Source organism: Cyprinodon tularosa, unplaced genomic scaffold (assembly GCF_016077235.1).
Source record: "Cyprinodon tularosa strain WSP-4 unplaced genomic scaffold, ASM1607723v1 ctg114, whole genome shotgun sequence".
In the NCBI taxonomy this organism is placed as follows: Eukaryota; Metazoa; Chordata; class Actinopteri; order Cyprinodontiformes; family Cyprinodontidae; genus Cyprinodon; species Cyprinodon tularosa.
In genome coordinates, this window is record NW_024037937.1 from 392,734 (window position 1) to 420,629 (window position 27,896).

General features: G+C 37.6%; 1 protein-coding gene across 8 annotated transcripts in view; it reads right to left on the reverse strand.

The window, feature by feature from the left end:
• tp63 (tumor protein p63) overlaps positions 1-26,808 on the reverse strand; it is a 43,368-nt gene extending 16,560 nt beyond the window's left edge. For 4 of the 8 annotated variants that reach the window (XM_038303973.1, XM_038303981.1, XM_038304025.1 and 1 more), the window contains exons 1-3: positions 8,372-8,647; positions 7,141-7,209; positions 3,916-4,164 (exon numbers count right to left, since the gene is read on the reverse strand). In XM_038303973.1, the coding sequence (XP_038159901.1) occupies positions 3,916-4,164; positions 7,141-7,209; positions 8,372-8,632 (579 nt within the window). In that variant the 5' untranslated portion in view covers positions 8,633-8,647. Of the gene's footprint in view, positions 1-3,915; positions 4,165-7,140; positions 7,210-8,371; positions 8,648-18,908; positions 19,039-19,124; positions 19,260-26,660 lie in introns of those variants that run through there. The other 4 variants (XM_038304017.1, XM_038304008.1, XM_038303991.1 and 1 more) reach the window with 3 other exon arrangements.
• Positions 26,809-27,896: the final 1,088 nt, after the last annotated feature.

The following is a 27,896-nucleotide window of genomic DNA, read 5'->3' on the forward strand; positions in this document are numbered from 1 at the left end:
CCGATTTTACCATTTTAAATCAGAGCTGACGGGAAGACCTGACCTCAATAAAAGCTCAGGTCTGTAAAAAATGTTGGTGATTCAGGATTTCTTTATGTAATCATCACGGTGTCTCAGAAGGTCTGTGATGCAATCCTTGTAGTTGTGACATCCTAATTCTCCATGTTGCAGCTGTTGTTCCCCTCCTGACTTGTTCCAAAAAAACCACCTGAAGCACCGTTTTTTTTTTTTTAACAGCAATTGTCTGTCTATTGTTAGCTAAGGAACATCGGCAGAACAAACAGAATGTTTTTGTTGCAGATCAGACACATAAACAACTAAATGGGTGGAGCAATGGACAACAGTTGTCCCTCAGGCCTGTCACTCATAATCAGAGAGCAGGAGGAGCTGGTTGTGATTCAACGACTCATCTTGTTTTCTTCTTTTGTCAACATAACGCTGGCGAACTTTGACCGACTTGTAGGTGAACCGAGGACACATTAATACTTCTTCTACCTTTCTGAAGGCTTTTATTCGGGTAAATTTCTACATTTTGTTCTCACTCTGACCACCTTTAATTTAAAGGAATCTACCCAGTCTAGTACCATAGTGCTCTGCGCTTCTTAACTAACTCCTATTCCCGTACTCATCATTGTACGCTGTATGAACTGGTAGGCTGGCCGTCACTAAGTCTACGTAGACAACTTCATTTGTATATTTTTCTATACAAGGCCATGTTGGGTAAACTGCCGGCATATTTATGTAATCTCCTCAAGCTAAATTCCAGCCATTTTCATCTCCGTTCCACCAGGTGGCGCTCTTACCAGGTTCCAATGGTTTTTACTGAGCTGGGGAAGAAATCCTTCTCTTACTTTGCTCCATGGTCCTGGAATAATTTGCAAAACTTGCTCCATTTAAATGATCTAGTCCCATTGAATGAATTTAAGGCCATGTTAAAATGTCATGTAATTCAAAAAAGTAACTGCCCTATGTGACCTGTCTTTTCCTCTATGTGAGATTTTGTCCATGTTGGATTTCTTTTTGTATTTTAACTGTTGTGCCGTCTTGGCCAGGTCTCCCTCGAAAAAGAGATTTCAATCTTAAGGGACTTCCTGGTTAAATAAAGGTTAAATAAAAAAAATAAAACATTTCCATCAGGAAGGTCCCTTCAAGTTATTCTAGCTTCCACATAATTATATCAAGTTCATAACAGACAACTGGCCAAGATATAGTCAGGGATTAAAACCACGATGAATGGAAAAAAGAATAAAATCAAAAAAAATTATACATGATAAATTATGATTAAATAATATTTATGAGATGAAGAATTTTTATGATTAATTGTCTCCAAAACAATTCACAAAGTCTCATTTACTAAAATAAACAGATAAACAAAGGGTTGCACATAAAAAAAAGGGTTTGATTGTCAGTCTTGATGTTAAAGGGAACACCTGGTTATGAGATGGAGGTAAAAATTAACACCGGAGCAAACTGACCTGAATATTCTGGGCTTCTTATTCAGATTCAAACTTCTACATCTTCACTGTTTTCTGCAAACTTAAAAAAAAAAATCTACAGACCTTCTATTACAGGTGGCTTTATTTTTTATACCTTAATTTTATGGCTCCAGTGGCCTTTATTTGAAAGTATACACATAGGAAAGGGATGAAAACATGCAGCAAAGGTCTCTGGGTTGGGATACGAAACCAGGACGGCCTCATTTATTGGTTGTGTGTGGTGAGGGGATGAGATTAGCTTCTGAATGCAGATTGGATTCTAGGACTGTTCACTATTGTTTTAATCTATGAAACAGATTTGTTAAATCTGAACTGAAAATTAGAGTTTGTGATCTGTATTACCCTAACTGTACTTGCAAAAAAAAAATTTCAAATACAGGATCTAAACTGGATCCAGGAATCACTGATTCACTGATTAAAATCCAATTCTAAGATGGTTTACCTGTCTAACCATTAACGAATCAATAAAACAAAAGACAAAACAGATTAGATCAACAATTAACGTCTCAAGCAGCAAATCAAACAAAATTACTAAACTTTTTATCTTATTTGAAAAAATAAAATAAAATAAAAGGGATGGAAAAACTGGAAACATACTTTTTTGGCGTGTCAACAAACGACTAAGCAAAAAAAGCCAACATTAACAGTAATCTGTGCAGCTTTTTGATCTGTTTGTCACAAAAAAAATGCTGCTTCTTTTTCTCTGTTGGAGTCAATAAATTGGGTCAATTCAAAGGGCTCCTTGTAACAAAAGGTTTTATTTAAACCATATGTTATGTGTAGACACAACAAGGATTCATTCCTTGGGTTAGGTCCCATTGATCTGCTTGAATGATAAGATGAGAAGTAGGAGACACAATAAACAAAACCCCTGGAAGACCTCCAAGTCTCTAAAAAATAGAAGGTGGTCTGCTTAGCTGGACTAAAAATAAACCTCTTACTAAACTGGATACATTTTATTTTCTATAAGCTGATTAATCTAACCTGTAGGTTACATGGTTGAGAACAGGGCAGTAAATGTCCCCAGTGGTGATAATGGAGTCTGTGGTGAGTGATGCTCCCCCCTTCCTCCCTCCCTTTTTTCAGCTAGTTAACCATAACCGCCTGAGGTTGACACATGATTTGAAGCTATACATCTAAAGTGACATTCCTCCCTTTCCAAATGCAATTGTGAAACTCATGACTTTTTAACGTACACCTGAATCTGCCTAGAGCATCGGCAGTCAGATAAGGAGTTCAAACGTAAAGGAGTTCCTTTAACCTGTAACCCGCAAAACTCATTCACTCGATGACAGCAAAAACACTAAAGTGTGGGTTTGTTTTATCATCACTGCTGATAAGATATTTGAAGCAAAAAAAAAGAGGGTTATGATGCAAAACATTACAGTTATTAAAAAAGAAAAAAGGCAATTCATAATCACCAACTTACCTGAATTTGCCTCAAACTGACTTTGACAATGTGGCAAAGAGACAGATCAACAACTTAGTCTTTACTGTTTAGGTTCCTAAACCTAACTAAAGTCAATGAGGAACATATTCTAGCAAGGAATCAGAGATTATCCTGGTATATTAAACTTCCAATAAAAATATATTTATAACAACATTCACACACAAAATAAAATCTATAATATAAAACATTCTATATCTCATATCATATTCTAGCGAACTAAAAATAATACATTATATCACATAGCATATATTTATAATATCTGTAACACATGATCTATTTTTACTCTAATACAAGCGCATGCTAGTTTTAGGAGTGCTTTTCTAGTATGTATGTTTTCTGTTTTTGTCTTTCGGATCTTTATAGAGTAAAACTAGTCAGGATAGTAAGCCTGCAGTCGGCTTCTAAAACATGCAGCTAATACAAATATTTCCAAACAACCGAATATGTCTCTCTTTAATAAGTGAGAGTGAGGTATAGCGCCCCAAAATACTTGGTTAGAGAGAAAACTGAGCTACTCTTTACTTGGAACAGACTGAAAGAACTTCTAGAAAGGTCTTAATGATCAATTTATGAAGTCTTGATGTTCTTAAAAACTGGCCCAGGCCTACTTTGCAATCCACTATGGCTCCTTTTTAGATAAAAACTGATTCAGGAGCAAATTGATATTTATAAATATATGCACAACAAAAACCTTTTTCTTTTAAACTGCATCCTCTTTTTATTCTTCTTTTATTTAAAGCCTAATAATAATAAACTTTAAGTTATGTGAAATGCCAATATCGTTATTGATTAAAACTAGTAACTACTAGTTGTTTTTTACTGGAATTAGACTTAAGCTGATTTTTAAGACTTCGAAGGTTGGATACCTCTGCTAAACTTGTTAGAAGTATCTGGAAAAGCAGTAAACCCTGAGAAGACTGGAGGAGCCTCTTCTGCAAAAAGAACATATAGAGTGGGGATGAGACTTACCGTCCAGGTGGCGGACTTGGCTGTGCTAGACTGCTGGAAGGACACGTCGAAGGTGTGCGGCCCAGCGTAATCCGTATTGGATGGGATGGCTGGTGATGGAGAGAGGGCATCGAATGTGGAGCTGGGCTGGGCGTAGGGCGATGGGGCAGTCACGCTGTTCTGGGCGTGCTCGTTGTTGTAGGGGCTGGTAGAGGTCGAGCCGTTGTTCTGCTCCATGCTGTTCAGGAGCCCCAGGTTTGTGTACTGCGACTAGTGAGGAAAACAACAACAACAAAGAACAAGTTCAGTAATAAATCGAGTAGAGATTTTATTCTTAATTTAACAATTAAAATGCTAAGACGGAAAGCTGTTCATCACACAAACAGGAAGGTAGTTTTTAGTTTGAGAATGTATCTTTTAAATTACAATAAGATGGAAAAGATAAACTGAACTTCATTCAAGCCCTACATAAACTGATAGAATATGTTTCAACAAGTTTATCGGAAACTTTTAATTTTCTTTAAACGTCACAATAAGGATGTATTAAACAATCTGTTACTGGTGGTTTGAATTCAGAGCCAGGCCCTCCCTGCTTGCTCCACTTGCCATTCACCCCATTCCTTTCCGTTTATAAATGGCACATTCCTGGATGAGGTGCCATGTCTCTCGACTCTTCGGGCAGCCATTAATCTCTCAGGGGGCCTCTTGTTTATTTCAAGCACGGTCGACCACAGCTGTCCGACTCACGCCTCCCTACTGCCAGGTGTTAGTGTCATACCAGGTAGCCAGCGAAACACAGTGAAAGGACCTGGTTTATGTAACTTATTGTCAAAGGAAGTGATTTATAAATCGATAATCCATCTTTCTTACTCATGGATCCAGGCATTGTGAGTCAGACTGAGTCAAAGACAAAGAGTCAGACTGATACACCTGGAAAAAGGTCATCTGAGTAAACCTTGGTGTATTTGTGCAACAGGGGGACGGGGGAGCTCGCTGTGTGGATGAGGGTCACTTAGCCTCCACCTTCCACCCTCCACCCGCCCGGAAACAATGACAACAGAGCTCACAGGAGCTTTTCTGCAGGACAATTATGGCGGTATGCAGGTGTTAGGAGACAAGTGTCTTGTGAATGCAGGGGTGGGAGGGGGACACATACTCTAAGACCCAAAGAAAAACTCTTTCTGCCGGAGAGCCTCCCGCTTCTACAAACACACACTCTCTCACAAAGGGCTAATTACACACATGTATTAGGAGGGTTTCAGCTCAATGGGCTGCAGAGGAGGTCTTCTGCCTATGATCCTACAGCTGAACTAAAAAAAAAGGGATATTGTGAACATCCATTTTAAAGTGAGAAACTTTATTAGCACTCCCAACTTTTGCAGTCTACATAAACATTACAATTAATCACAAGGGAGTGGCTTAGTTCCCTGTTTTCCCGTATGTTAGGGTGAATGATGATATCAGAGCGAAGCCTTTGAAATGTGGTGTAATCCCACTGAGGCACTCAGGCAGGGGGATGACACAGACACCCCCAGCACCTGACGCAGGAGGCAGCCATAATTGTGACAGGCACCAATTATCAATGCGAAATTATCATTCTAAAGAAAAAGGCTGATGCTGGTCTGAGACCAAACGCAGATAAAAGCTAAAACACAAAGCAGAGCTGCTGGCACACTCCCAAGCAACGCTCGTCACCGTCACACCGAACGTAAGGATCAAAGATAAAAAAAATCAAGCAGGGGACAAAGCCATAATTGGCTAGTTAACAACGTCTCACCTCATCTCATCATATTTTCATGTTAAATTGGCTGGAAGTAGGGTGTCAGCTTTAAAAAAAGGTTAGTGTGAGGCACGTTTCGTTCCTCTTTGCTTCCCTCCATAAGATCTGATTCCACTATAATACAGTAACTGCTTAATAACCACTTTAGCGGCTCTTAAAAATTCCTCCTGTTTATGGCCCGGCTCTGTGTTTAGGCCTTCGGGATGATGTGCTGCTAAGCGAGAGCTCAGTAAATCAGCAGCCTTGGCTTCCTCAGAAGCCTTTAATAAACTTTGCTGAACGGCTCGGCTGTGTGTTTTCTCAGTTTCTCAGTCTGTGATGAAAGAGGTGAACCGTTTCTGGCCAACAGGAATACGAGAAAAAAAACAAAAAGAGGTCTGCTGACCTTTAAAGTGATTCCCTGTTCAATGCAATGTTGGAATCCTAACTATGCATAACGCATATCAGGAATACCTGAAATACACTTGGCAGCACTAATTTAGACGGTACTGATAGGGCCAACACATTGGCATTTGGTATGGCATACTAACACATTAAATTACTCCATGCTCCGTCTTGCTCTGTATTTATCGATAAGCCAATGACAAGAAATATTTGAGTTCAACAGATGCTGTCAAGTATTTATGGCCTTTCTTGGAAAACCAAGACATGCTAAGATTGGGGGATTTCTTAAGGAAAATAACACATAAACTCTCACTTATGCAAACTTTAATGACCTTGTTTAAATGTATGAAAAATCTGAAATAGACAACAGAAGAAAACTGTGTTCTTTTTTAAGAGGGTGCAGTTTCAAAGCCAACTGAAAGGAAAGGTTTAACTTCATCTTCATTTCTACATCAAAGCTTCCCCTTTAAGACCATCATTTTTTTAAACAGAAGCTCTGATTAAAAAAACTATGAAATAAATCCTAATTTTCAGTATTTTCGGACCAGGAGCTGACCAACTGGTGTATTATTGGCGAAAACACCAATACTCCTGACTTAACTTCTGCAAACTCTCCTCTTGCTGCTAAATTTATTGGGCCAATGATCATTATAAAAGGAGCCAGAGCAGACCTGGCCTGAGGGGCAGAATAGCTCCCATTCCAGACTCTCTAGTGACCCTCCATGATCCTTGGGCCAGTTGCTAAGAGCATGAGCGGAGCTATGATGAGTGACCACAGGGGTGGGAGGCATTAAAGGCTCAATAGGGGCGGGGGGAGCTCATGTGGGACTGGGTCTATCTGCACCTCATACCTGCTGGGGTGGGCAGAGCAGGTGATTGTATCTACATCAACATACCATTAAAGCAATTAGGACCCTGAACCAAACAGCAGCGCCTGGCCAGCCCTATTCTAATGACTGCAGCGGCTCCCTGGAGACTGGAGACGGGGCAACCTGATACTCCAGGCACTGCAGGTATTGAGGTGGACACCACTTAAAGAAGCCCCTCAACTCTACAACTTAAAAGACACGGAGGTGACACACCTGCAATCTGCAACCTGCAATCTGAGAGTCTATCAACCAGTCAACATCTGCATTGGGTGGAGAATTAGGCTGGTGAAAGAAATAGAAACAGTATTAGACTAAAGCCTCAATGAAACCTTTTATCCCCCCCATTAGAAGTTTTAAAGCTAATTTATCTAGTTACAGACCATAATGGTAAATGAAATAGGGCAGAAACAATTAATGTGACGTTTGATGAGCAAACCACCCAAAACAGTGATTCAACTCTGCAGAAATATTATTGTTATGCATTTAAAATAAATGTATATATATGTTGTTAAATTGTTTATATCCAGAAAACCTCTAGTGGTATTTCTAAACACTGCATGCAGATTTCTTTGATATGTCTTAGCCATATAAAATGTGCAATCACTGGATTATTCATGAACTAAAATAATCGACAGCTGCAGCCATTAAACGCTACCTTTATGACAACCGTCTAATTTACAAAGAAACATCTAAAATCTCACCTTTTTTGTTGTGATGTTTTTGCAAACCTTAATTCTTTAAAAAATATATGTAGACTTTCAGGAAAAAAATAAGTTTGATTTTCAAAACTCTTCCGTTTAGCATATTGTCCCTGTTTACATTGATTACAAGCCTTTATTTTATGGCAGAACAAAATTAGAGAAGCTGAGATTTAATAAAATGAAAAGAAAAGAACCTCCCAACCATCACGATTGTGTTTTTTATTTTATCTACAAGTCTTAATGCTTTCGATTTCTTTAGCCCCTATTTGCATAAATCTGTCCACAGAAGAATCTGAACCCTGTTAGAAACAGGTTTTACACATAAAATGCCCGCCTAAAAAACAACCCGACACAAAGCAAATCACATCCTTTGACTGTGGCCGTGCCCAGCTAGACAGCAGCCATTTCACAACACAGACTGAAGGAAGATTTTCAGGTGTTTACATTCCTCTGCTCTGTCTCTCAAACAAAGACGCGTGTAAATAATAAACAGATAAGAAAAAACAAAGACATTTATAAAAAAAAATATTAAAAAGTATTTTTTTTTTTACTTAATCTATAGTTAGGTTATATTTACTGTGTAGTTTGAACACTGGTTCAGTCAACAGGATGGAAAACCTATGAGGACTTGGAAGGAAGGAAAATCAACAGAAGGCCTTAACCTCAGATGTTTGTTTAAGCGCCACAGAAATATGGGTCCAATATAAGGGAGCTAAAACCGTGGACCGTCTGGACGATCTTACCTCGTTATAAGAATTGGTGGTCCCTGTCTCCAGGTACAACATGTTGGCGCTGAGGTTGAGCAGAGCTGCTGCTGTTTGCTCCACTGGCTCCAGGATTCCCCAAATCTCTTTTCCCCACTCTAAAGGAGTGATACTGACTACGGATGCAAAGTGGACGAGCAAAGGCTTCTTCAGGAGTCTATGGGTAGTTCGTATATAAGTTCTGAAGGAGAGAGGGGAGTGGTTTGGAGCTACCTGTCCAATACCTGACTCCACACCCATCCCCAGAAGAAGAGTCTTCTCCTTAGTCTATCTGTGAGTTAAAGTCGGAGGTAAACGTTCTGATTTAGACTCGTATCTAAAAAGCAACTCTAACCTTTTATAAAACCAAAACCCATTAGAGCAAATTAGGGATATTTTACCAACTAACCTGGAATAAGGGGAACATGAGAGTGAGACGCTGGGCTGCAGAGTGACAGCTGCAGACAGGAGTTTTGCATATGAATCACTCTCCTCTGCATCCTGTAATCAATGGGGATGGGGGGGATCTCTGCAGAAACAATGCGGCTCCTGTAGGTTGCTTGTATCTACCAGAGAGGGTCTGTTTTGGAAACATGCATTGTTTCTCAGATGCCGTAATGGTGATGGCACTAAGACACCCGCTTCCTCGTAGCTCTGATAATTAAAACGGTCGTTTTAAAAAGAATTACTTGTTTCATTTTCTTTTTCGTTGTGTTTTATTGGAAAATGAAACCTTTGAATTCTTTTGGTGATGAAGCATATTTAAACAGAATTAATGCAAACTTTTCACTTTCTTTTTATTAAATCATACAACCGCATATATCATGTCTTTTCTCTGGATTTCAACTGTAAGACCAACATAGATCAGTGCAGATGGGAAACAATACATCGATTTACAACATTTTTGCAAATGAAAAAATCTGAAAATAATGATGCACTTTAAAGTCTTAAAATGTAATTCCACTAAAGAATAAAAACTGCCTTTAAATATTACCCGATTACTGACTGCTGTCAATTTCAGAATAAATCCAGCTCATCTGTGAAGCCCTCAGAGGTTTTGTTAGGGAAGAAACAGCATTGTGAAGACCAAGGAACCAGGCTGAGCCTAACTTTATTCTGTGAACTCCACAAATCTGGCCTTTATGGAACAAATTGATAAAAAAATGAAAACACTGCTGACAATACAGCCAGAATCCCTGCTTAAAGTCTGCCACATGTCCTGTTCAGATAAAATGTTGATTTTTGTAAATGTGGAAGCCTCAAGGGCTGGTTATACTCCGGCAGCAGTGTGTCGCAGTGAGCTTGTCGCAGATATTTTTGATTTACGCTCAATTTTGAAGCGTGGTCTGTGCTATGTTATTCCACGGCACAACGCAAGAGGGACAATCACGAACTAGCTGTGGGTCTAGATACAGCCGAGGTGGGAGGAAATGGGGGCATTTTTTTTGCGAATGGAGGGACAACAGGGCAAAAAAGAGCGGGGATCCAGGTGGAAAAAGGGTCCCAGTGTTCTCACGCACCTCGCTCTGCTAGCTGGTCCTTCTTCACGAGTCGTTTTCCACAATGGCAGTCGTACAAACAAAACAAGCCAGTAAGGGACAAAACAGAAAATACGCATAGCGGATGTAGATTTGACCAATCAGAGGCCTCCTGTCTGCGGCATTGTCTGCAGTCACCTACAATTTTGGAGAGGTGCACCAGAGTGTCTGCAGAAGGGGCGGGGGCAAATTTGTGTTCAATGCGACACACACGCAGACGACCTGGTTTTTGGGTATAAATCAGCTCTATAAAGCACGGTGGAGGCAGCATCATGCTGAGTCAGAGCATTTCGTTTGGTAGAGACAGAGAAGCTTGTCCGAGTTGATGGAAGACAAGGAAAAAAGGTCACTTTCCAACAGGAAAACTTTACTTAATCATGCAGCATGTTGTGCTTTATTATTGCATAACATTTAAATTCAATTAAACTTTGTGTCTGATACAGGAAAAACATAAAATGTGATCATAAATTATGAGGAGCTCTTTTTTTCAACACTGCAAAAGTAGAACACTTCAGATTTTTAACATTTAAAAATGTACCAGTTTAAGTTGGGGGGTTTTAGAAATCTGCACACAGATGATGAGTCAACAGCTTCACACCTAGACAGCAGAGAGCGATCAGAAGGACACAAATCACATGCATTGCTACACAGCCTGAGGGCAGAAACTCTTGTCCTGTGGTCAGGGTGCAAACTTAAATGCTGCTACGATGTGAATTTAGTGTCCCAATCGCCAGCCACACCCTGTTCCAATCCAGAGGCTACAAGCCTGCAGGTCAGACGGCTACAAAGGCTAAATCAACACTTAAAAAGCTCCACGGACCTTCCCTTCTGCAGTCTAACACAGGGTCAAACAGATGTTTTGGATGAGGATAACTAGTTTAACTAATTGAGTTAAAACGCTGGGTGTTTGCTGTATGCTCATGGGCCTTTAAATGCCTCTAATTCACTGTAGGCTTTAAATTAATTCTGTTAAAATCAAATCAAATGATCCATCTTACATAATGTACTCTGTAAGGGAGGAAACAACCTTGTTAACAGTGTAAAATTAGCTGCAACAATGTGAAACGATGGATGGCTCTATAGGATCTGCAGGGGGGGATCAGCAAATCCAGGGGCTCAGACAAAAGAGGCTTTTCTAAAGTTTTTTCCTTTTTAAGAGCCTGTTCCTAAAGTCGGCCAGATTAGTTTAGTATCGGGTGTCAAGCTGCAGTGTCTGGGTAGGCACAGACACCTGACCTAAACACACAGGCAGCTCTGATCCCAAGTGACAGACGCAAGCGGTCAATGGAGCATCACTTGGGTGGCAGTTTCTAAAATTGCTCAAATAAGCTGTTCAATTTAAATCTGCTTTTAAGAAGTCATTTCCGTACAATCTGGTGGTTTAAAATAATTTAAAAAAACTGTGTTGCAGTTTTTTTTTACAATGTTTTTTTTATCTAAGTGGCATTCATCATCATACTGAACTAAAATGCAAATTTATCAAAGCTGATACCATTAAAGCTGCGCAACATAAAAGTTATGAGAGAGTAATCGATAATTTTTGTCTAAGGTTGAGGAGCAAGCACAGCTGGAGATGCAACAGTTCTGATCTCTGATAGGTCAGATCCTTATTCTGTTTTCTCAATGCATTTAGTGCCTCATAAAGTAAAAACCCTTTTCAATCTATAAATAGTTTAAGCAAAAGAAAGCATCTTTTTTTTATGGAAAATGTTAGGACCATTTGCTTTGACATCAGCGATTACTTTATTTTACATAGACTCCTCCTCCTCTTCAAAGAGCCTGCAGCAGCTTTATTTTTCTCTTTGGTGATCAGTGAACTAGCATTGGTCTACTTTGGAAAACTGAAAAATTTGACTCAGAGTATCAAGCATCAAGAAATATCAAACAGGGTCGGCTCACAAGGAGACAACTTAGGTGTATCTGCACAGAGCCAAAAAAAAAAAAAAAAAAAAAGGTTCAAATTTTCAGTAGAGAAAAAAAACGCATCTTTTATGAGGCTCAGTCTCTCCTTATAACCCACAAGCACCACAATCTCCCTGTGTTTAGCCATCTTCAATCTGAATACTGTTAACTGTACCCCATAGCTCCTGTTCCTTCATATTTCCTGGAGTCAACAGCAAGAACAAAACTGGATCACTTTCTCATGGATGTCATGGTACATTTGTACCTTACTTATAGAGAAACGCTTGGCCTCTTATGCCCTGAGATCCAGTTCCTTTTGGCTGCACATAACTAGAAAAGAAAGCCTTTAGCTAAGCAGCTCCTTGTGCGTGGAAGTTTTGTACAAAGGAACTGGAGGTTTTCTGAGTTTTTATCTTTAAATGCTTTTAAGTTGAAGGTAAAAGAATTTGAAGCAGCCTCAATGATCTGTAATTGTTATACTTGATATATTTTTTTAATGTACCTGTCATTTTAATTGAATGTATCTCTGTTTCTTATGTAACTTTGCTGCATCTTGGCCAGGACTCCCTTGAAAAAGACATTTTTAATCTCAATGGGATTTCTTTTTCCTGGTTAAATAAAGGTTAAATTAAAAAAATAAAATAAAACGGTACAAATATGGAGGTCAAATTGTGATCCGAGCCATAGAGCTCGTAGTTAGATGTAGTCTTACAAATACTTTTCTCTTTACATTTCAATTTTTTGTATTCATTGTACCATGTATAACGATGCATTTAACACATTTTTATCTATCTCGAACATATTCTTTATTATTATTACTTAACTCTTGGTAAAAACAGAAAGCATTTTTTGATATCTAAGATCTCCTGTCTATATTCCTTTTGTTAAGAATGGTTTACTAAAGCCGGGCATACACTTTGCGATTTTTTTCAATCGTTGCAAACAGCTACAGCTTACACTGTACGTCGAAACCGTGCGGTTTCCTCGTACAATGTGAGTTTACAGCTCACGATGTATGTTCTCACACTGTGCGGTGCAATCTACCTGCTCACACTGTACGTCTAAAAACTACTTGGGACTGAGCTCCGCAGTGAGATGGCGCTACTCGGACTGGTCTATCCAGAAGCCAAACCAGTAGAAGAGGAATATGAAGCTCACTAGAGTGAAACGCGCTGCCTTGACAAGTCCTGTGCTGAAAGCCCTAAAAGGAAAAGGCGACGACGTATTTGGACAAAGACATGACTGAGCAAACGTGGCTACTACGATCTGTCAATTTTACAGAGAGCTCCATTTTCCCCCTGCCATGCTTCTGTGTTTTCATCTGAGAAGAAGACAAAGAAGAAGAATCCTTGTTTGCGCATGACCACTGAACGATTTTTCCCACGACGGCCGACTGAATTTCAAACGTGTTTGATTTTCTCCCGACCTCACGATTCCATATCGGGAGGTGGTTGTGAGAGGCTGATCGCCCCTCGTTACCCGCTGTAGACTACACGACGCACGATCAGGCTGAAGGTCTGCCCGATCTAAAAATTCTAGCACTACTGGATTGTCGACCCGGAGAGGGCAAAAACGTTGTACAGTGTAAGCCCGGCTTAATGTCTATGGAAATGCTAGTTTGAGTGGCTAGCTTCCCTCTAAATATATAAGCTCTGTGCGTCACATTGAAATGTTGCCTCTTGTCATTGCAGTTGTCAGAACTCTGTTATCTCTACAGCTCTGATTGGGACCACAGCGTTCCCAAACAAAAAGCAAAAGTTACACAACTCTAGAGGACAGCTGTAGCTTTCCACTATAAAACCCAAACCATATAAAGGTATGTTCACTAGCAAGTGTCTCATAGATAATACAAGAAGAAATAATGTGTTTTTGCTCATCTCTTTGAATATATGTGGAGTTGAGTGAACTTATGTGAAAAGGCCTTTATAAAAACATTCAATTTTTTGGTCCTTGTGGACAAGGCCTAGGCCAAATACTTGTTGACATAAAGAATAAAGAAAAAAAATAGGCAATTATACAATTATATATGTTCAATCTAAATATAAGCAACAGGAAAAGATGTTGGATACAAAGCAGACTTAAAATATCCTCCTGTTTTCCTCTCTGAGTTAAGAAACTCGTAACTGACAAAACGTTCTTTTGGACCATGAGAAGCTCTTATTTCAAAACTGCCTCACCTTAAAAAACATCTCTTCACGTGCTGGAGGCAAACTGGCGGAGCATTAAAACGCTGTATGATGCTCTGTTCATAATCCCGCCTAAACATCAAGCTGGGTGAAATTTTCCTTTCACAACAGAAGAACTAAAGTCATGAAGGTGGGTCACCATTTATCATTTTTTCGTGTAAAAAGGAGAAAAGTTAAACGCGTGAATAACTGCAGTGTCATTGTCACCGTTTTTAGCAGACGTTGTTAGGATCAGGTGAGTACTTTGTTCAGTTTTATAAACAGCAAAGAAAAAGCGCCTGTGCGCTGCAGAGGTGTGGTGAAACAGTACAAACCTCAACACAAACATGTAATTAGATCTCTGGGAAGCCGTGTGTCGATTGAGCTACTCCACAGTGAGGCTGTTTAAACTCTGACCTGTGACAGAAGAGGACCTCTTTCTGTCAGCTTAATCGATGCTTCTTCCACACACAGCTGATCACAGCTTTATCTCAGTGTAAAATCAGCTGTAGAAGCTAGCGTATAGCCGCTATTCCTGCTACATTCCTCATGTTATTTAATCTTCTCCTTCTTCTCCTTCCCCCTTGTTCCAACCCCCACCTTTTTTAAGTTACATACTGATAGATGGGAGCGGGGACCTCTGCAGGAGAGGCAGGTGCTGTGTTAAAATGTTGCCCTCAGGCTACAGAAAAAAAAATCCAGAATAAAAAAGGATTTTCAAAATAAATTCAAACGTTACACAATATAAATAGGTCCCCTCTGGCTTTTTGCAGTGAGAAACAGAGTGGACTTTTTATCATAGAAGTAGAAGGGGATCAGGTAAGGTTGAGTTTGCCGGCTGCAGCTTTTAATCAAAGCAGATTTGATCACAACCAAGCTCTTTTTTTTTTTTTTTTTTTTTACTGGCAAGCCGCCATGGCAGTGAGCTTCCAGCCCCACAAAGATGCTCCCGGAGTTACTGGCGTGCCAATCACTGGACCACGCCCCTCTTTTGGTGTAGAGGAAAGTAGGTGGTGGGGCCATTAATCACCAGTTCAAGAGAGCACACACCCCCTGAGGGGATGCATGGGGGTAACCACTCAGCTCCTTAAAGATCATTTTTATTTGCTGTTTTTTCTTTTCCCTCCCTGGCTGGACGACGACATTCCAACACAGGGAGGGGAAAATACACATCATCCCAGAGGAGCACAACCAACGAGTAAACGTCCCTCATTATAAGTTAACCACATACAGGGAAGAACACACAGCACAGGCTACATTAAGTACCAAATAAAGATAAGTCAAGTTTTTCTTTCTGATTTAATTTAATCCTGGAATAAAATCATTCTATTTTAGATTTAGTCAGTGTTTTTGACAAATGTAAAAAGTTTTAGTTGCATTTATTTAACTGCAGTCCATTTATTATGTATGTCTGGCAGCACAAGCTGCACTTTCAGCTGCTGTAAGTGCTCCACTTTTCCTTGTGCCTTATAATTTGTAAGCTTTTTTTTTTATCTCCTACTTTTTCCTGATGTTTTTTTTTCTCCAAAGTGTTTCTTTTATTTTGTCTGCTCAAAATATGTTCATTCTAAGCTGATTATCATAAAAAAATATAATTACTGGTAAATAGTAAAAATAGATTCTGGATTTAATAGTTATTTCTATTAGTCTATAAACCTTTTATCCAATCTGTGTATCATTTAATTGTGCCTTGAGATGAAAAGTTGTGAGATGCTGCTATAAAAATAAAATATATTGAAAGGTTTTACAACTTTATTTATCCTAATTAAATTAGTTCTCTTAATGTGTCCTTTAGGGAGCTAAAGGCTGCCACTGTGAAACACCCAGGGAGCATTCTCTAGATAAATGTCTTTCTTAGGGCCCAGTCTGTGGGATTCAAACCAGGGATCTTGCAGCATCCCTATTATAATCCTGCCCTAAATCACTTAAATTTAGTTTTGGTTTAATAATTTAGTTGACACAATTTGTTATAAATAAAGTTACTTCACCACTTATTATGAAAAATTTATATTGTATATAATTTTCCTACAATATTTCTGACAGTTTTTTTTGTTTCCACTGTTCTGACTCGTTATTTGGCTTTATTCTGAATTTCTTTCAGTTATAACTTTCTTCTTGCTGCTCTTCCACGAAAGCTTAGATTTGTGGCATGTAAAGCTAACCACCATCCTTCTCAGCTACAACCTTATATTTCCTCCTGTACACTACGCCCTCTCTGCGAAACCAAGAGGTGTTCCAAGAAGCCTGAGCAGATCGGGCAATGAAACCAGGTGATATAGGCAGATGTCAAACAAAACTCACTATCATATCATGAACTTAAAACAGATAAAACTGCTTCATTTTTTGACTTTTGTTTAACTGCATCCTGATATTTCCGCCGAGCTACTAGTTCTACGATGTCTGTCTTTGCTTTTATTTATCCAAGTGGATTTAATTTTTTCACTTTTTGAATATCTGTTAATGCAAAAAGGCTAAGATTTGGTCTTGGTTTCCAAACTTTCTTATTGGCCAAAACTTGTGATTTACAAGAAAGTTTTCACACCCCCTCCAATTCACCTTTCCAACAGCTAAACAAAGAAAAGTCAAATGCAGCAAGTCAGATACTGCAATAAAAAAAACAACAGTCTAATTTAAATCACATAACTACCATCTTCACATTGCACTTTAGTTAAACTGCTTATTTTACTGATTAACAGAATTAATTATTTCCATGAAAGTTTTTTGAAATACTTATCAGAATGGGTAACTTATTTAATTAATTTCTACCACCTCTTTTTCCTCTCTTGTTAATTTCGATTAACTATAAAGATTTCAAACTCTGCATATGTTTAAAAAAATGTAAGCTTTTAATTGCATTTTTTTCACCCTTGGAATTAAGTTAAGTCACTGTTTGATGTACCATTGTACATCACTAAACGTTGCATATTGAATATCAAATGTTATGCACAGCTATACTGTTATAGTTCTGTGGTTAGTTTTAGAAATCAAAGTTTAACTTGTTTACAGCAAAAGTTAAACTTTTTAAAGCAAAATTGTATATGTTGCTGTTATATGGTTTTTACCATATTAAATATGAAGAGATGGTGCTATAATCAAAGTTCATGTACTGGACACAGTTCCACCGAAGAGTTTTTCAAAAATGTTAAAAGAAAGCTAAAAGATTATAACGTTCAAACAATCTGGTGGTGGAATAACCTAAACAGTGTATAAAAATATGTGTTGCTGTACTATTTTTTTATTTAAAACATTGGGATTTTGAATTGAAAAGGGTGTTTTTTATCATAATAGGCTTTCCACTAAAATTCAATTGTGATTTGTTTATTACAGACCCTGATTCCCACTACAATATATATATCTACAGTATACAGCAAGATCTTTAAGAAAATCTATCCCACCTTTCATTATGAAAACCCACTGCTTCATAGTCAGTGTAATTACGTTCATAAATTACAATTGATGCATATTTACTTCAGAGTTTGCACCACATCTGGGTGCAGCGCTAGTTTGAGATAACAAGGAATCATAACAAAAGGGATGTCTCTGTAGCTTCTCCAGAGCTGCCATAGTGCTCTTTGCTGCCTCAATAACAAATACTCCTTATTCCCAGCAGTTAAGGTGGATTGCCCCGTCTTGTCAGGTTTAGTGTTGTGCTGTGGTCCTTCTATTTGTTAGAATTGACTGCTCTCTAATAAATCTTCAAGTTTTTTAGAGTAGTGGATGTGCTTTGCTGGTGCAGTGGTTAGTGCGCACGACCCATGAACGGAGGACGTAGTCCTCGATATGGCAGACACATGTGCGAATCTGGCCTGTGGTCCTTTGCAGCATGTCTCACCCTTTCTCTTGTACCCCCGTCCTGTCAGACCACTTTACAATAAATGAGCCACTAGTGCCATAAAACCTAAAAACAAAAAACAATCCAGAGAAAAGTCTTGGAATCAGAGAAAAAGCTTTGTTTCCAGGTCATGTTTTGGTGATGAAGTGCTATATAAGCAAACACACAGATTACAGAAATTACTTCGGCAATATTTACTTTAATAATCTAATGATTTGTTTTATAACCTATCCTGCCTTTAATTTTCTCCACAGTTGTATTCCTGTCCGGTCTGCCGGTCATCATGATGCTGTTTGTTCACTAATGTTCTCTAAAGCTTTTGCAGTAAACCTGGATTTATACTGAGGTTAATATACACACAGGTGGGCTCTACATACTAATCAAGCGACTCTAAGGACCATTTTTTGTCACATGCTTTTTATGTAGGACAACCATAATAAAAGGCCTCTTTATAAATAGGAACGCCACACTTGTTAAGAATTTGATTTGTTAAAACGTTAGAGAACTCTTTTTCCCCTCACATTTATCCAGTATGGTGTTTGATGTTCATCAAGGCTTTAGTCTACAAAGTAAATAAAAACCTAAAAATGTTTAATAGTTCAAAACATAGTTTCCTCTTATATGAAGGTACAAATAAAAGACTCCATCAAAACAGGCAAACTCTTTAAAAAAGCTTAAGCCAGTTTTGTTTTCAGAAAGAGGGGATCATGTGACGATCTGGTGCACATCCTACCATGAACACAGTTTGTAATCTACTGTTCTCAGGAGCCGGGGGCCACCCAGGTTAAACGCAGCTCAGTCTAAATGAGATAAAATCCTCACTGACAACATCTCAGACAACAACAGATAAACCCGCTTTCCTCACAGCTCTGCTAATCTCCGCCTTTGCACAACTGGCCCATATAAAGTAGAAAGTGCTTTAGCTTCAAAAATCCTAGTTAGTCATAATGAAAGTGATCTCTGATGACAGAAATAAACGTTAGACACTAAAAACAAACACTGCAGGTTTTACACCTTTGGTATTGATGGGTAATAAATTAGTAAAGGGTTTCAAATTTCTCCTGTTTTTACTTACTTCCCTGTGAAATCAGCATACTCACAGAAAGCACATCTTCTGGCTCATGCATAGTTATGCAGTCCATGCTGATCTGAATGGTGTTTCCTGCTGACCCATTAGTTGGACTCTCAGTGAAGTTAAGCTCAATGGGCTGAACAGAGTGAATAGCAGACCTAAACAAGACACAAACAGCAAAGCACATCATTTGCACTTTTCTACGTCTGAGATTGCAAAGAATATTCCAGGTGTTTTCACTCACTGGTCCAGCATATCAAACAACTGGTTGAACACATCTTGACTGAAGAAGTCAGTGGTCGGTGCTGACTGGTTCTGAGTCATAGTGGTGAGGAATGAGCTTTCACTCCAGGACAGCAGGGATGAAGGCTCCCTGAGTCTGCAAAGAGACGACACCAATCAGTCATGTCTGTTTCCCTGCAATACATTCCAGCACACACAAAAATCATTTCTGTTAGTAGGTTTGGGAGAAAGGCATAACGTTTTTTAATGAGTAGTTATAAAAGGTGCACTGTCAGCAAACACTCATTGTAGGAGCTGATGTGCGAGGTTGGGATTCGGCCACCCAGCCAGGGGGAAGAAAGGAGGAGGAGTCCTGGTGGCAGCCATTCATGAAGAGCACATCCATTGTGAAGAAGTCAGGCAGCATAATACAGAATATTTGTACTACACATAATGGTGATTATGCACCATTCAAACAGAGGCACTTTGACCTGCTCCCTTGAAACATTACACCTGCTTCGGAGCTCAGCCCGCCATTGTTCCTGCTGAAGTGGCGCACGCTGGAGTCTGAGATGAGCGGAATTCCCCCCACAGTCTATATGATAGCGCTGCCACCATTTCTGGTATGTGTTCAGCTGGACCAGCCTGGGAGGTGGGCTGATGGGGCAGCCATAATCTGAAGCTGGCACTATTTTAGGTTTTGGAATTCCCCAAAGCTGTGTGATGAAGGATATTAATACCTGACTTAGAAACACAGGCATATCTAATGAAGCAAAAAATTCAAATTATGCACGAGACAGCCACAGAGGACTGTAGAGTTTCAGATAAGAGATTACATTTCAGTTTGTAATGCCTAAAAAGTACTGTGAGTGGGAGGTTTTTACATCTTGTCTTAAGTACAGTATCATACTTTTGAAGTTATAAGAGTAGGTTTAAAGCTTTAGTGAATTAAACTTACCACTAATAAAGATATCCTCTATTTTTTCTTTGGGTTCAAACCTGAAAGGATACAGCAACGTTTGCTTTAGATCTGACACTTCTGACTTTGCAGCTAAATAAAAGTCTCTTGTAGTGATTTTATTTAGGAATCAGAACCACTGAAGATTAACTTTAAAACCAAACACATGTAGTGTTATCATGTGGACTGGATTGTTATTATCTTAGACTACATAATAGTCCTTTATAACACTGTCATCAATATCATACTTGTTCTATTTATGAAAGTACAACTAGAATTGTTTTAGAAAAATCAAGTACCATGCAAAGTGCAAATAATTATTCCAAAAAAAGAAAATGAAAAACAATCCACTGGACTTTGTTTCTAAGATTGAAGACGTTTTGCTTCCCATCCAGGAAGCTTTTTCAATCCAAAATGTCAGGAATAGCGTTGAATTAGAGGTTTTATACAGTAGCCCAACAAAGCCTTGTTAACATTATTCTAAGGGGTATGCCAAACAGTCTTAAGCATGACCAAACCAGATATCTAACATGAGCCATTTTGTGTTATACTGAAAAAGAATTCTTTAAATTACAGTTTATGATTTGGAAGCATTTAAGGCCAGATCCTGATGAAACCTAAAATGTAGATTGTGGCTCTAATATTTTCTGAAGATGGCTTAAACTAAGGAGTAGTCCCAAAAATGACTAAAACTGTCTCTACTTGTATAAGTTGACTTCATCATATATGCATAATATATTAGTATATAGTTCTGAAAACCAGATTTCGAATAGAAAGATCCCTAACTGTCCAAAGCTGTTGGACACTGTTCCTTGCACTGTTTTTGCACGTCACAATCACTTTATTTGGATTTATAGTTTATATATATAAATGTTTGTATATCTGGAGCGTGTAACAAAAGTAATATCCCTCTGGGATTATTAAAGTATTTCTGATTCTGATTCTGAAGTGACACATGCAGACCCAGAAAAAAGTAAAAAAATAATAATAATAACATAAAGCAAAACAGAATAAGAGATTCAACAGTAACTTTTTAAATATTGGAAGAAATAAGGCAGGTGCAAAAAATTTATTAAAATTAAAGGAATTATGAACAGAGTATGTCACTTAAAAGAAATATACAAATTGCTGTACATTTTGCAAAGATGTATAATCATTGAAACTTTTTTTATGCAACCTAGCTCTTAAGTCTAATCGTTTGTTTTTTTGTGTAAACTTAGCATACCTAATTTACAAATACTACCTCACCAGCTTCCCATACCTCAGTAAAGATCTTATTATTTGCAGCTATTTCTCATCAGTCTGAGGGGGATTTCTAGATGAAGCGCATTTGACTTAATTCAGAACATGGATTCAGCTTAGTTGAATGTCTTTGTTGTTATAGATAAACCTCTCTGTTTTTTTTTATGTTCTGCGGTAAGTAGAAATAAAACTCATAACTATACGATCCTTTTTATTTCATCACTTCAAACACTTAAACATGATTGCAGGTAGAGGTTGGGCTCCATCATGTTTTAATTAGGTGTAAACTACAAGAAGTGCTACCTAATTGCTTATTCCTGCAATTTTCAGAATGTTTAATAAACGCTGCAGCGATGTTGGATACTGCAACTTAGGGCTGTCGGGACATTTTTGTCCATCCAAATCAGAATTCTACATTCAGAATTGTTATTTTGGATGGAAACACTAAAAATCCCCATCATCCGTATCAGAGATGCTGATGGTGAAAACTTTAAATCCAGCATGGATTTAAAATGTTTTAATTTAGAAAGGAATTTGGGACTTCTTGTTAAATTATACATGGCTGAGAATAAAAAGTAATTACTATATTTTTAACTGGTTTCCCGTCCTAAATTAATAATGGAAGCGAATCTAAATTACTTAGACTTTTGCAGACAAAATTAAAGTAATTAACTTCTTTGATAAATTGATAAGTTAGCAAAACTTAACAAATAAATAAGTTAAAAGCATATTTTCTTTGTAAAACTCGTTTAGATAGCAAATTAACTTACAGTGTATATCATATGTTTAAAAAACTGCTTATAAGGTATTTTTTTATTTGAAAAAATATAAAGAAAACTGAGTATCATGGAAATGCTAATGAAAAGTCCAATTAGTTAGCTAGTCACACCTGGCATGCTAGCATACTCGGCTAGCCGCTTTTCCCCCCAAAAAACACTATTTTCTAAAGACGCAATTCATCAAAAAATACATCCTTCATTTATCTCTCATTCGGGCAAAATGTATAATTTCTGTAACTGTAAATCTTTAGAAGCTACAATTATGAAATTACCTGTAACGTAACAAGAGGATGGTGAGAAGGTCAAACTGTTGTAGAAACTTGCTCCTCTTTGTCACAGAAATCGAAATATCGCGAGATGACATGACTCACAATTAAACGTCATGCATAAGAACCCTTAATAACAATTTTTATCTTCCTAATTTCAGTTTTAAATTATTTCTACGTTCAATCATTTCATGTGTTTTATATAATAATTTTTATATAATTTTTTTTTTGTTCAGCACATTTTGCCAGAGCCTGCTTAATTAAAACGTACTTTATAAATAAAGTTTTTTTTCTTTGAAAGGAATAACTAATAAAAGCAGATGTGTTGGGGGCTTTAATCACAGCTCAGTTCTTTTTAATTGAAGCTTTAATCCTTCCTATCATTATTATTATTATTATTATTATTATTATTATTATTATTATTATTATTATTATTATTATTATTATTATTATTATTATTATTATTATTATTATTATTATTATTATATAGTATTATTACATTACTATTATTATTTAAAAAAAACTTAAATTTTACAACTGTAAATATACAGCCATATGTTTATATTACTGTTTTTATGTATTTTTGTAATTGTCTAGCTGTTCTTAATGAAATTTCTTTTTGTTTACACTTGTGTATACAAAATGACAAAATAATTCTAAGTCTAAGTCTACTATTTTTCTTCCTACTTCTGACTTCTACTCATTACATTTTCACACAAGTATCTGTACTTTCTATTCCTTGTATTTTAAAAACAAACGTTACTGTGTTTATAAATATTTATTTCACATCATGTGCGCCATCCAAGGCAGATCATTGGCTCCATCCACATCTAGTGAACACTAATGTAATTAGATGAGTTATATAATGCAAACACTCATTGGTTAGCTAAAGGAAATCATCAAAAGGAAGCAGGCGTTCTTCAAACTGCAAATGTGAATTATCTATGCCATGCTACAATGATGGATTCAGAAAAAGATCTTGAAATGTCTGAAAGGTCGGACACAGGCGAGTGCTTATGGGGAGATGGAGACCAACAAGACCTCCTTCATCCTTGGCCATATCTCTAAACATTTTTCCAAATAGTCGAAAAATGTGGCTTTCAATTCATATAGTGGCATCTAGCTGTGAACAGTGTCCTGTCTGGCAGTGTGGCAATAAGAATAAGTGTCTTGATGCCAAAAAGGGCACAACAGATTTTACTTTCACAAGTGGAGCAGTACGGCTATTGCCATAGTGTTCCGCTTTTTTTATGCATATAAATTACTTTATTATGATTATGCAGGGAGTTTTACAGATTATATGGACACTGCAATGCAAGTAGAACAGGAAAGGAGAAACAGAAAAAAAGGAGAAAAGATGAAAGAAAGAGGAGATAAAAGGGAGATAATGATCAAACATTTTCAGTCTGCTTCATCACCTGCAAAGAGATGTAAAAAGAACAACACAACCAACGGACAAGGTACAAGACATACAATAAAGTAACACCTAGAAACTATCACTGAAGTGTAAGTAGTATTATTTAATCTGACATGTATTCTGTGTTACCTGAAGATAAGTTTATGGGCTGTCTGTATGGAAGTGAATCTCTGAGTACCTCGAACCAAGCACCTGTAGTTGTTTGTGAAAGTGCACTTGTGCATGTGAAGTTTACCCGAAGAAAAAATGCTCAATAGTGGTTGTGGAGAGCCGAAGAGGTGCCCCCCCAGAGCACTGAGTCCAGCGTCAGGAGACCCAAAGCCCCCAGACGCCCAAAGGGACCCCAAGAGTGAAGGCACCAAGGAGGGGCCAGCCCAGGATATCCGACCCCCACCAAGGGACGAGGAGAGACAGCCCCGAGGAAGTCCCCCAGCCTCCGCAATGCCGGAGCCCCGGAGCCGCCGGCAGCCTGCCAACCCGAAGTGGCTGTTTTTTTTTTTTAAGTTACTTTATACTTTTATACAAGTAGTTTTTGGAGCACATACTTCAAGGTCAAGTTGATACTTCAACTTTTACCAGAGTGCAGTATCTATACTTCTACTTAAGTAGCAAATGTGTGTACTTTTGACACCACTGTCTATAACAATGATCTTTTTCCAACAGCAGTGTGTGATAGTCCAGAGTATAATCATTAATTGTGTGGTTCAGGTTTGTAAAGAAAAGAAAACCAATGCATAGTTACTGATTTCTTATAATACATGATACAATTTATCAACGCATTAATGCCTCACTTCAACTATTATGCACATCTGCTTTTTGGTTGTTTTAATCTTGGTATTCTTTAAAATTAATAAAAGTTTTTAAAATGATAAACCAACAAACAGTGAGACGGAAAAGTAGTTGAACTTGTAAAAGATATGTAAGAATATTTATTTAAAGCTCAATGTAATTTGGTGCAGAAATGCATGACATCAAGTAAGAATATACTAAAACTGTTTGTTTTTCTTTATTTTGTGTAACAGTTTAGTTTTGCTCCACTTGCTCAAAGGGCTTTATCCATTTTCTCGCAGTTGTTTCTCAGTGTTTATCGGATATCTGGTTACTCAGAGAGTTTTTCAGGTAGCCAGAGGCAAAGGCTGTTCAGCATCCACTTAAACACAGCGCAGCGCCTCCAGACGAGACAGGGCCAGAGGTCAGCACTAAACAGGGACGGCCATTGTCTCTCAGCAGGTTGGGCACAGCGGCCGATGAAAATGCAATCAAAACAAACAGCCTGGGCTATCAGGGGGCCTTCTCCAGTGTCATTATTAATCACTTTTCAAAGGCTTTAAGACCCTCTCCCCCTCATCCGTCAGCCCCGGCTGGAAGAGGGACATGACTGCAAAACAATAGAAAGCCTCGGTGTCCCTTCCCTTATCCCCTTACTTTTAGGGAGGTGAAACAGTTGGAGGGTAGTGAAAACATGATCATTTATTCATTTTGGGACAAAACTGACAAATTAAACAATAATAAAAAAAAATGCTAAACAGCTGTCCATTTGCTAAAAACTGTATCAGACTTCACTAAACAAAGGTGTGCTAATAAAACTTTTATACATGAAAAATGAAAAGTTGTCCTTTTCAAATTTAGCTTAACTCTATTTTAAACTGCCATAAGAGAAAATTATTTATAGAGTAAAAAAGAAACAAATTTGACCATAAAGATAAAAGTACAGACTGCGAGATGAAAAAATTGATAACAGCATAAATCTAGAAATTAACTGAATTTAATGCAATGATATTAACTATACTATATATATATTAGATCATTTTGCTAATGATTTAATGATGCATTTAGTTTCCGTTTCATTGTTATAGCTTTTGAATTTATACCTTACTTGACCATTTTGAATAGAATTGAATAATTATGCTGTTCTTTTGGTGTTCTGAGTGTAATCTCTTATCCATTTTAATTTCTAATTAATGTTAGGGAAACTTTAGTCCACTGTTCCTTATATTTTCTAATGGCTTTCTAATATATTTATTTCATACCAACATTCTCTTGTTTTTTTTTTTGTTTTTTTTTTACATTCTCAATTCTTTAATATTTTTGTTTTTCACATGTCTTTTACCCAGTATACTTTTTTAATTAGAGCTTTTGATAATTGTTTGCTTCGGTTCATTTATCTTTTGAACTTTGTTTTTGGTTTGTATTTGTTGTTGTTTTTTTCAACATAGTTTCATTATATCAATAAAGTCCAATTATTTGGCAGATTTAAATTTCATATAGAATTTGATTATATTTCAGCTAAACCAAATTAATGAATGAAAAATTGTAGCTAATATCTAAATATGATTTTAAAAAATAGCATATTACAACAACAAATCCTCATAACCATTACTTTGGTAAAGATCAGTTTGGGTCAAACTCTGAATGAGAGGCATCGTACCAAATATCACTCTTAGAAATTCTAAAGTAAAAGGTATATTGCCGTTTTGATGAATAAACCTTGCAAATACTCAGATGAAGAGCCTTGGTTTAAGGTTTTATGTCCACTATCAGCCCCTAAATACCCCTCTGCACTTGCACTGTTGCCATAGGTGAGCCACACATATAAATATATTAGGACCAAGCAGCAGCTGAGGAGCCGGGCAGACGACAGTGTTGACACGTTGCTCTGGACCCACAGATGAACTCAGCGTCAAACAAAGGACACCATATTCTTATTATCAGGCATTAAAAGTCAAATTTTTCATCTATGCTATAAGGAAATCATAATATCACACAGACTGCTCTTATGAGATTTTCAGTGCACCTGTTATGGTTAGTGGAATACATCACATGAGCTTATATATTCTATGATATTTAAAAATATATATATTCAAACCATCCATTCAGAGAATAAGTAAGTACTTACCTATGAAATGGAAACTCTGGATAATACTGCAAAGCTGTATAAGGTGAGTTCATGTTGGCATGCCAACCTTTCCTTAAAAAAAGCAGCTTGTACTAAACGTGAAGAAACACCTGTGCTTGAGTTACAAAATTAAACCCAATTTACAGCAAGAATAAAAGATCTCTAAATACATAAAAACAATTTATATAATCAAAGGGGCCTGGGTTAAAGGGCCAGGTGGTACAGTGCAGAGTGGGGAAAGTTTCAGAGATGTTTTGAATATAGGTATTTTTTCTTAGGCTGCTTTACAGATAGGAGGGGCCTGGGCCGAGTCGCTGACCAATCCCCGGCTACAGTTGTACAAGATATCACTCACTCTCTGTTGCCAGGACATAGATATCAAGCAACTACATTTGACCCCTGTGCCCCTTCCAACCTAACACACATACCCCCCCCCATACACACACACACACCATCAGCTAGAGCTCCTACATCCTGAAAAGCTCCCTCTGCGCTGCTCTGGCCTTGTTCTGATATTACCAGCCAGATCCTGGAGCGGGTTTGGACAGCTGAGAGCACGTCTGTTGCGTTACGTTTCATGTATAGGTCTACTAGTGTTGGAACCTAAAAAAAATTTAACTCAACAAGACATTAAATGGATAGTTAATGTTTTTCTAACTGAGATTCTGTCGTATAGTTAGAAGCAGGTAATATCTAAGTGTAGGTAAATAACTTTTTTGGAGTCTTCATTTACTATGAATCCAGTTTAATTGCTATCTAAACTTAAGGCTCAAGGCCATCCAGACAGGAATATGAATCAAAGTGGACATCTGCTCTTAAGAAAGAAAATCTTCAGTTCAAGAAAGTAGTTTGTTCAGAAGCAAATTTAGAAATGTTGATAAAAATCGGTTTGAAAATAAAAATTTTGCTCTTGTTTTGAAGACGTTTCACTTTTCATCTGAAGATCCTCTTCAGCTCAGAGGTCGTGATGAAGTAACTCCGAGTTTTAAGCCATTCTAAAATCACTGTTTACTGTTTGTCATTCTACTGAGATACTGATAAACGTTTTGTAAGATTTGAATTGATTTTTAAAATGACTTGACATCAGGCTCGATGCTGGGCTCTAAGCTTTCTGAAGTTAAAATCTGAGGCCATCTACTCTGTAAAGAGATGGTTTCTCTCCTGTGACTTCAACAGATTCTTTCATTGTTCTTACAGACCATCTATCTTCTCTGTCTACAATGTGATCCCCTAGGA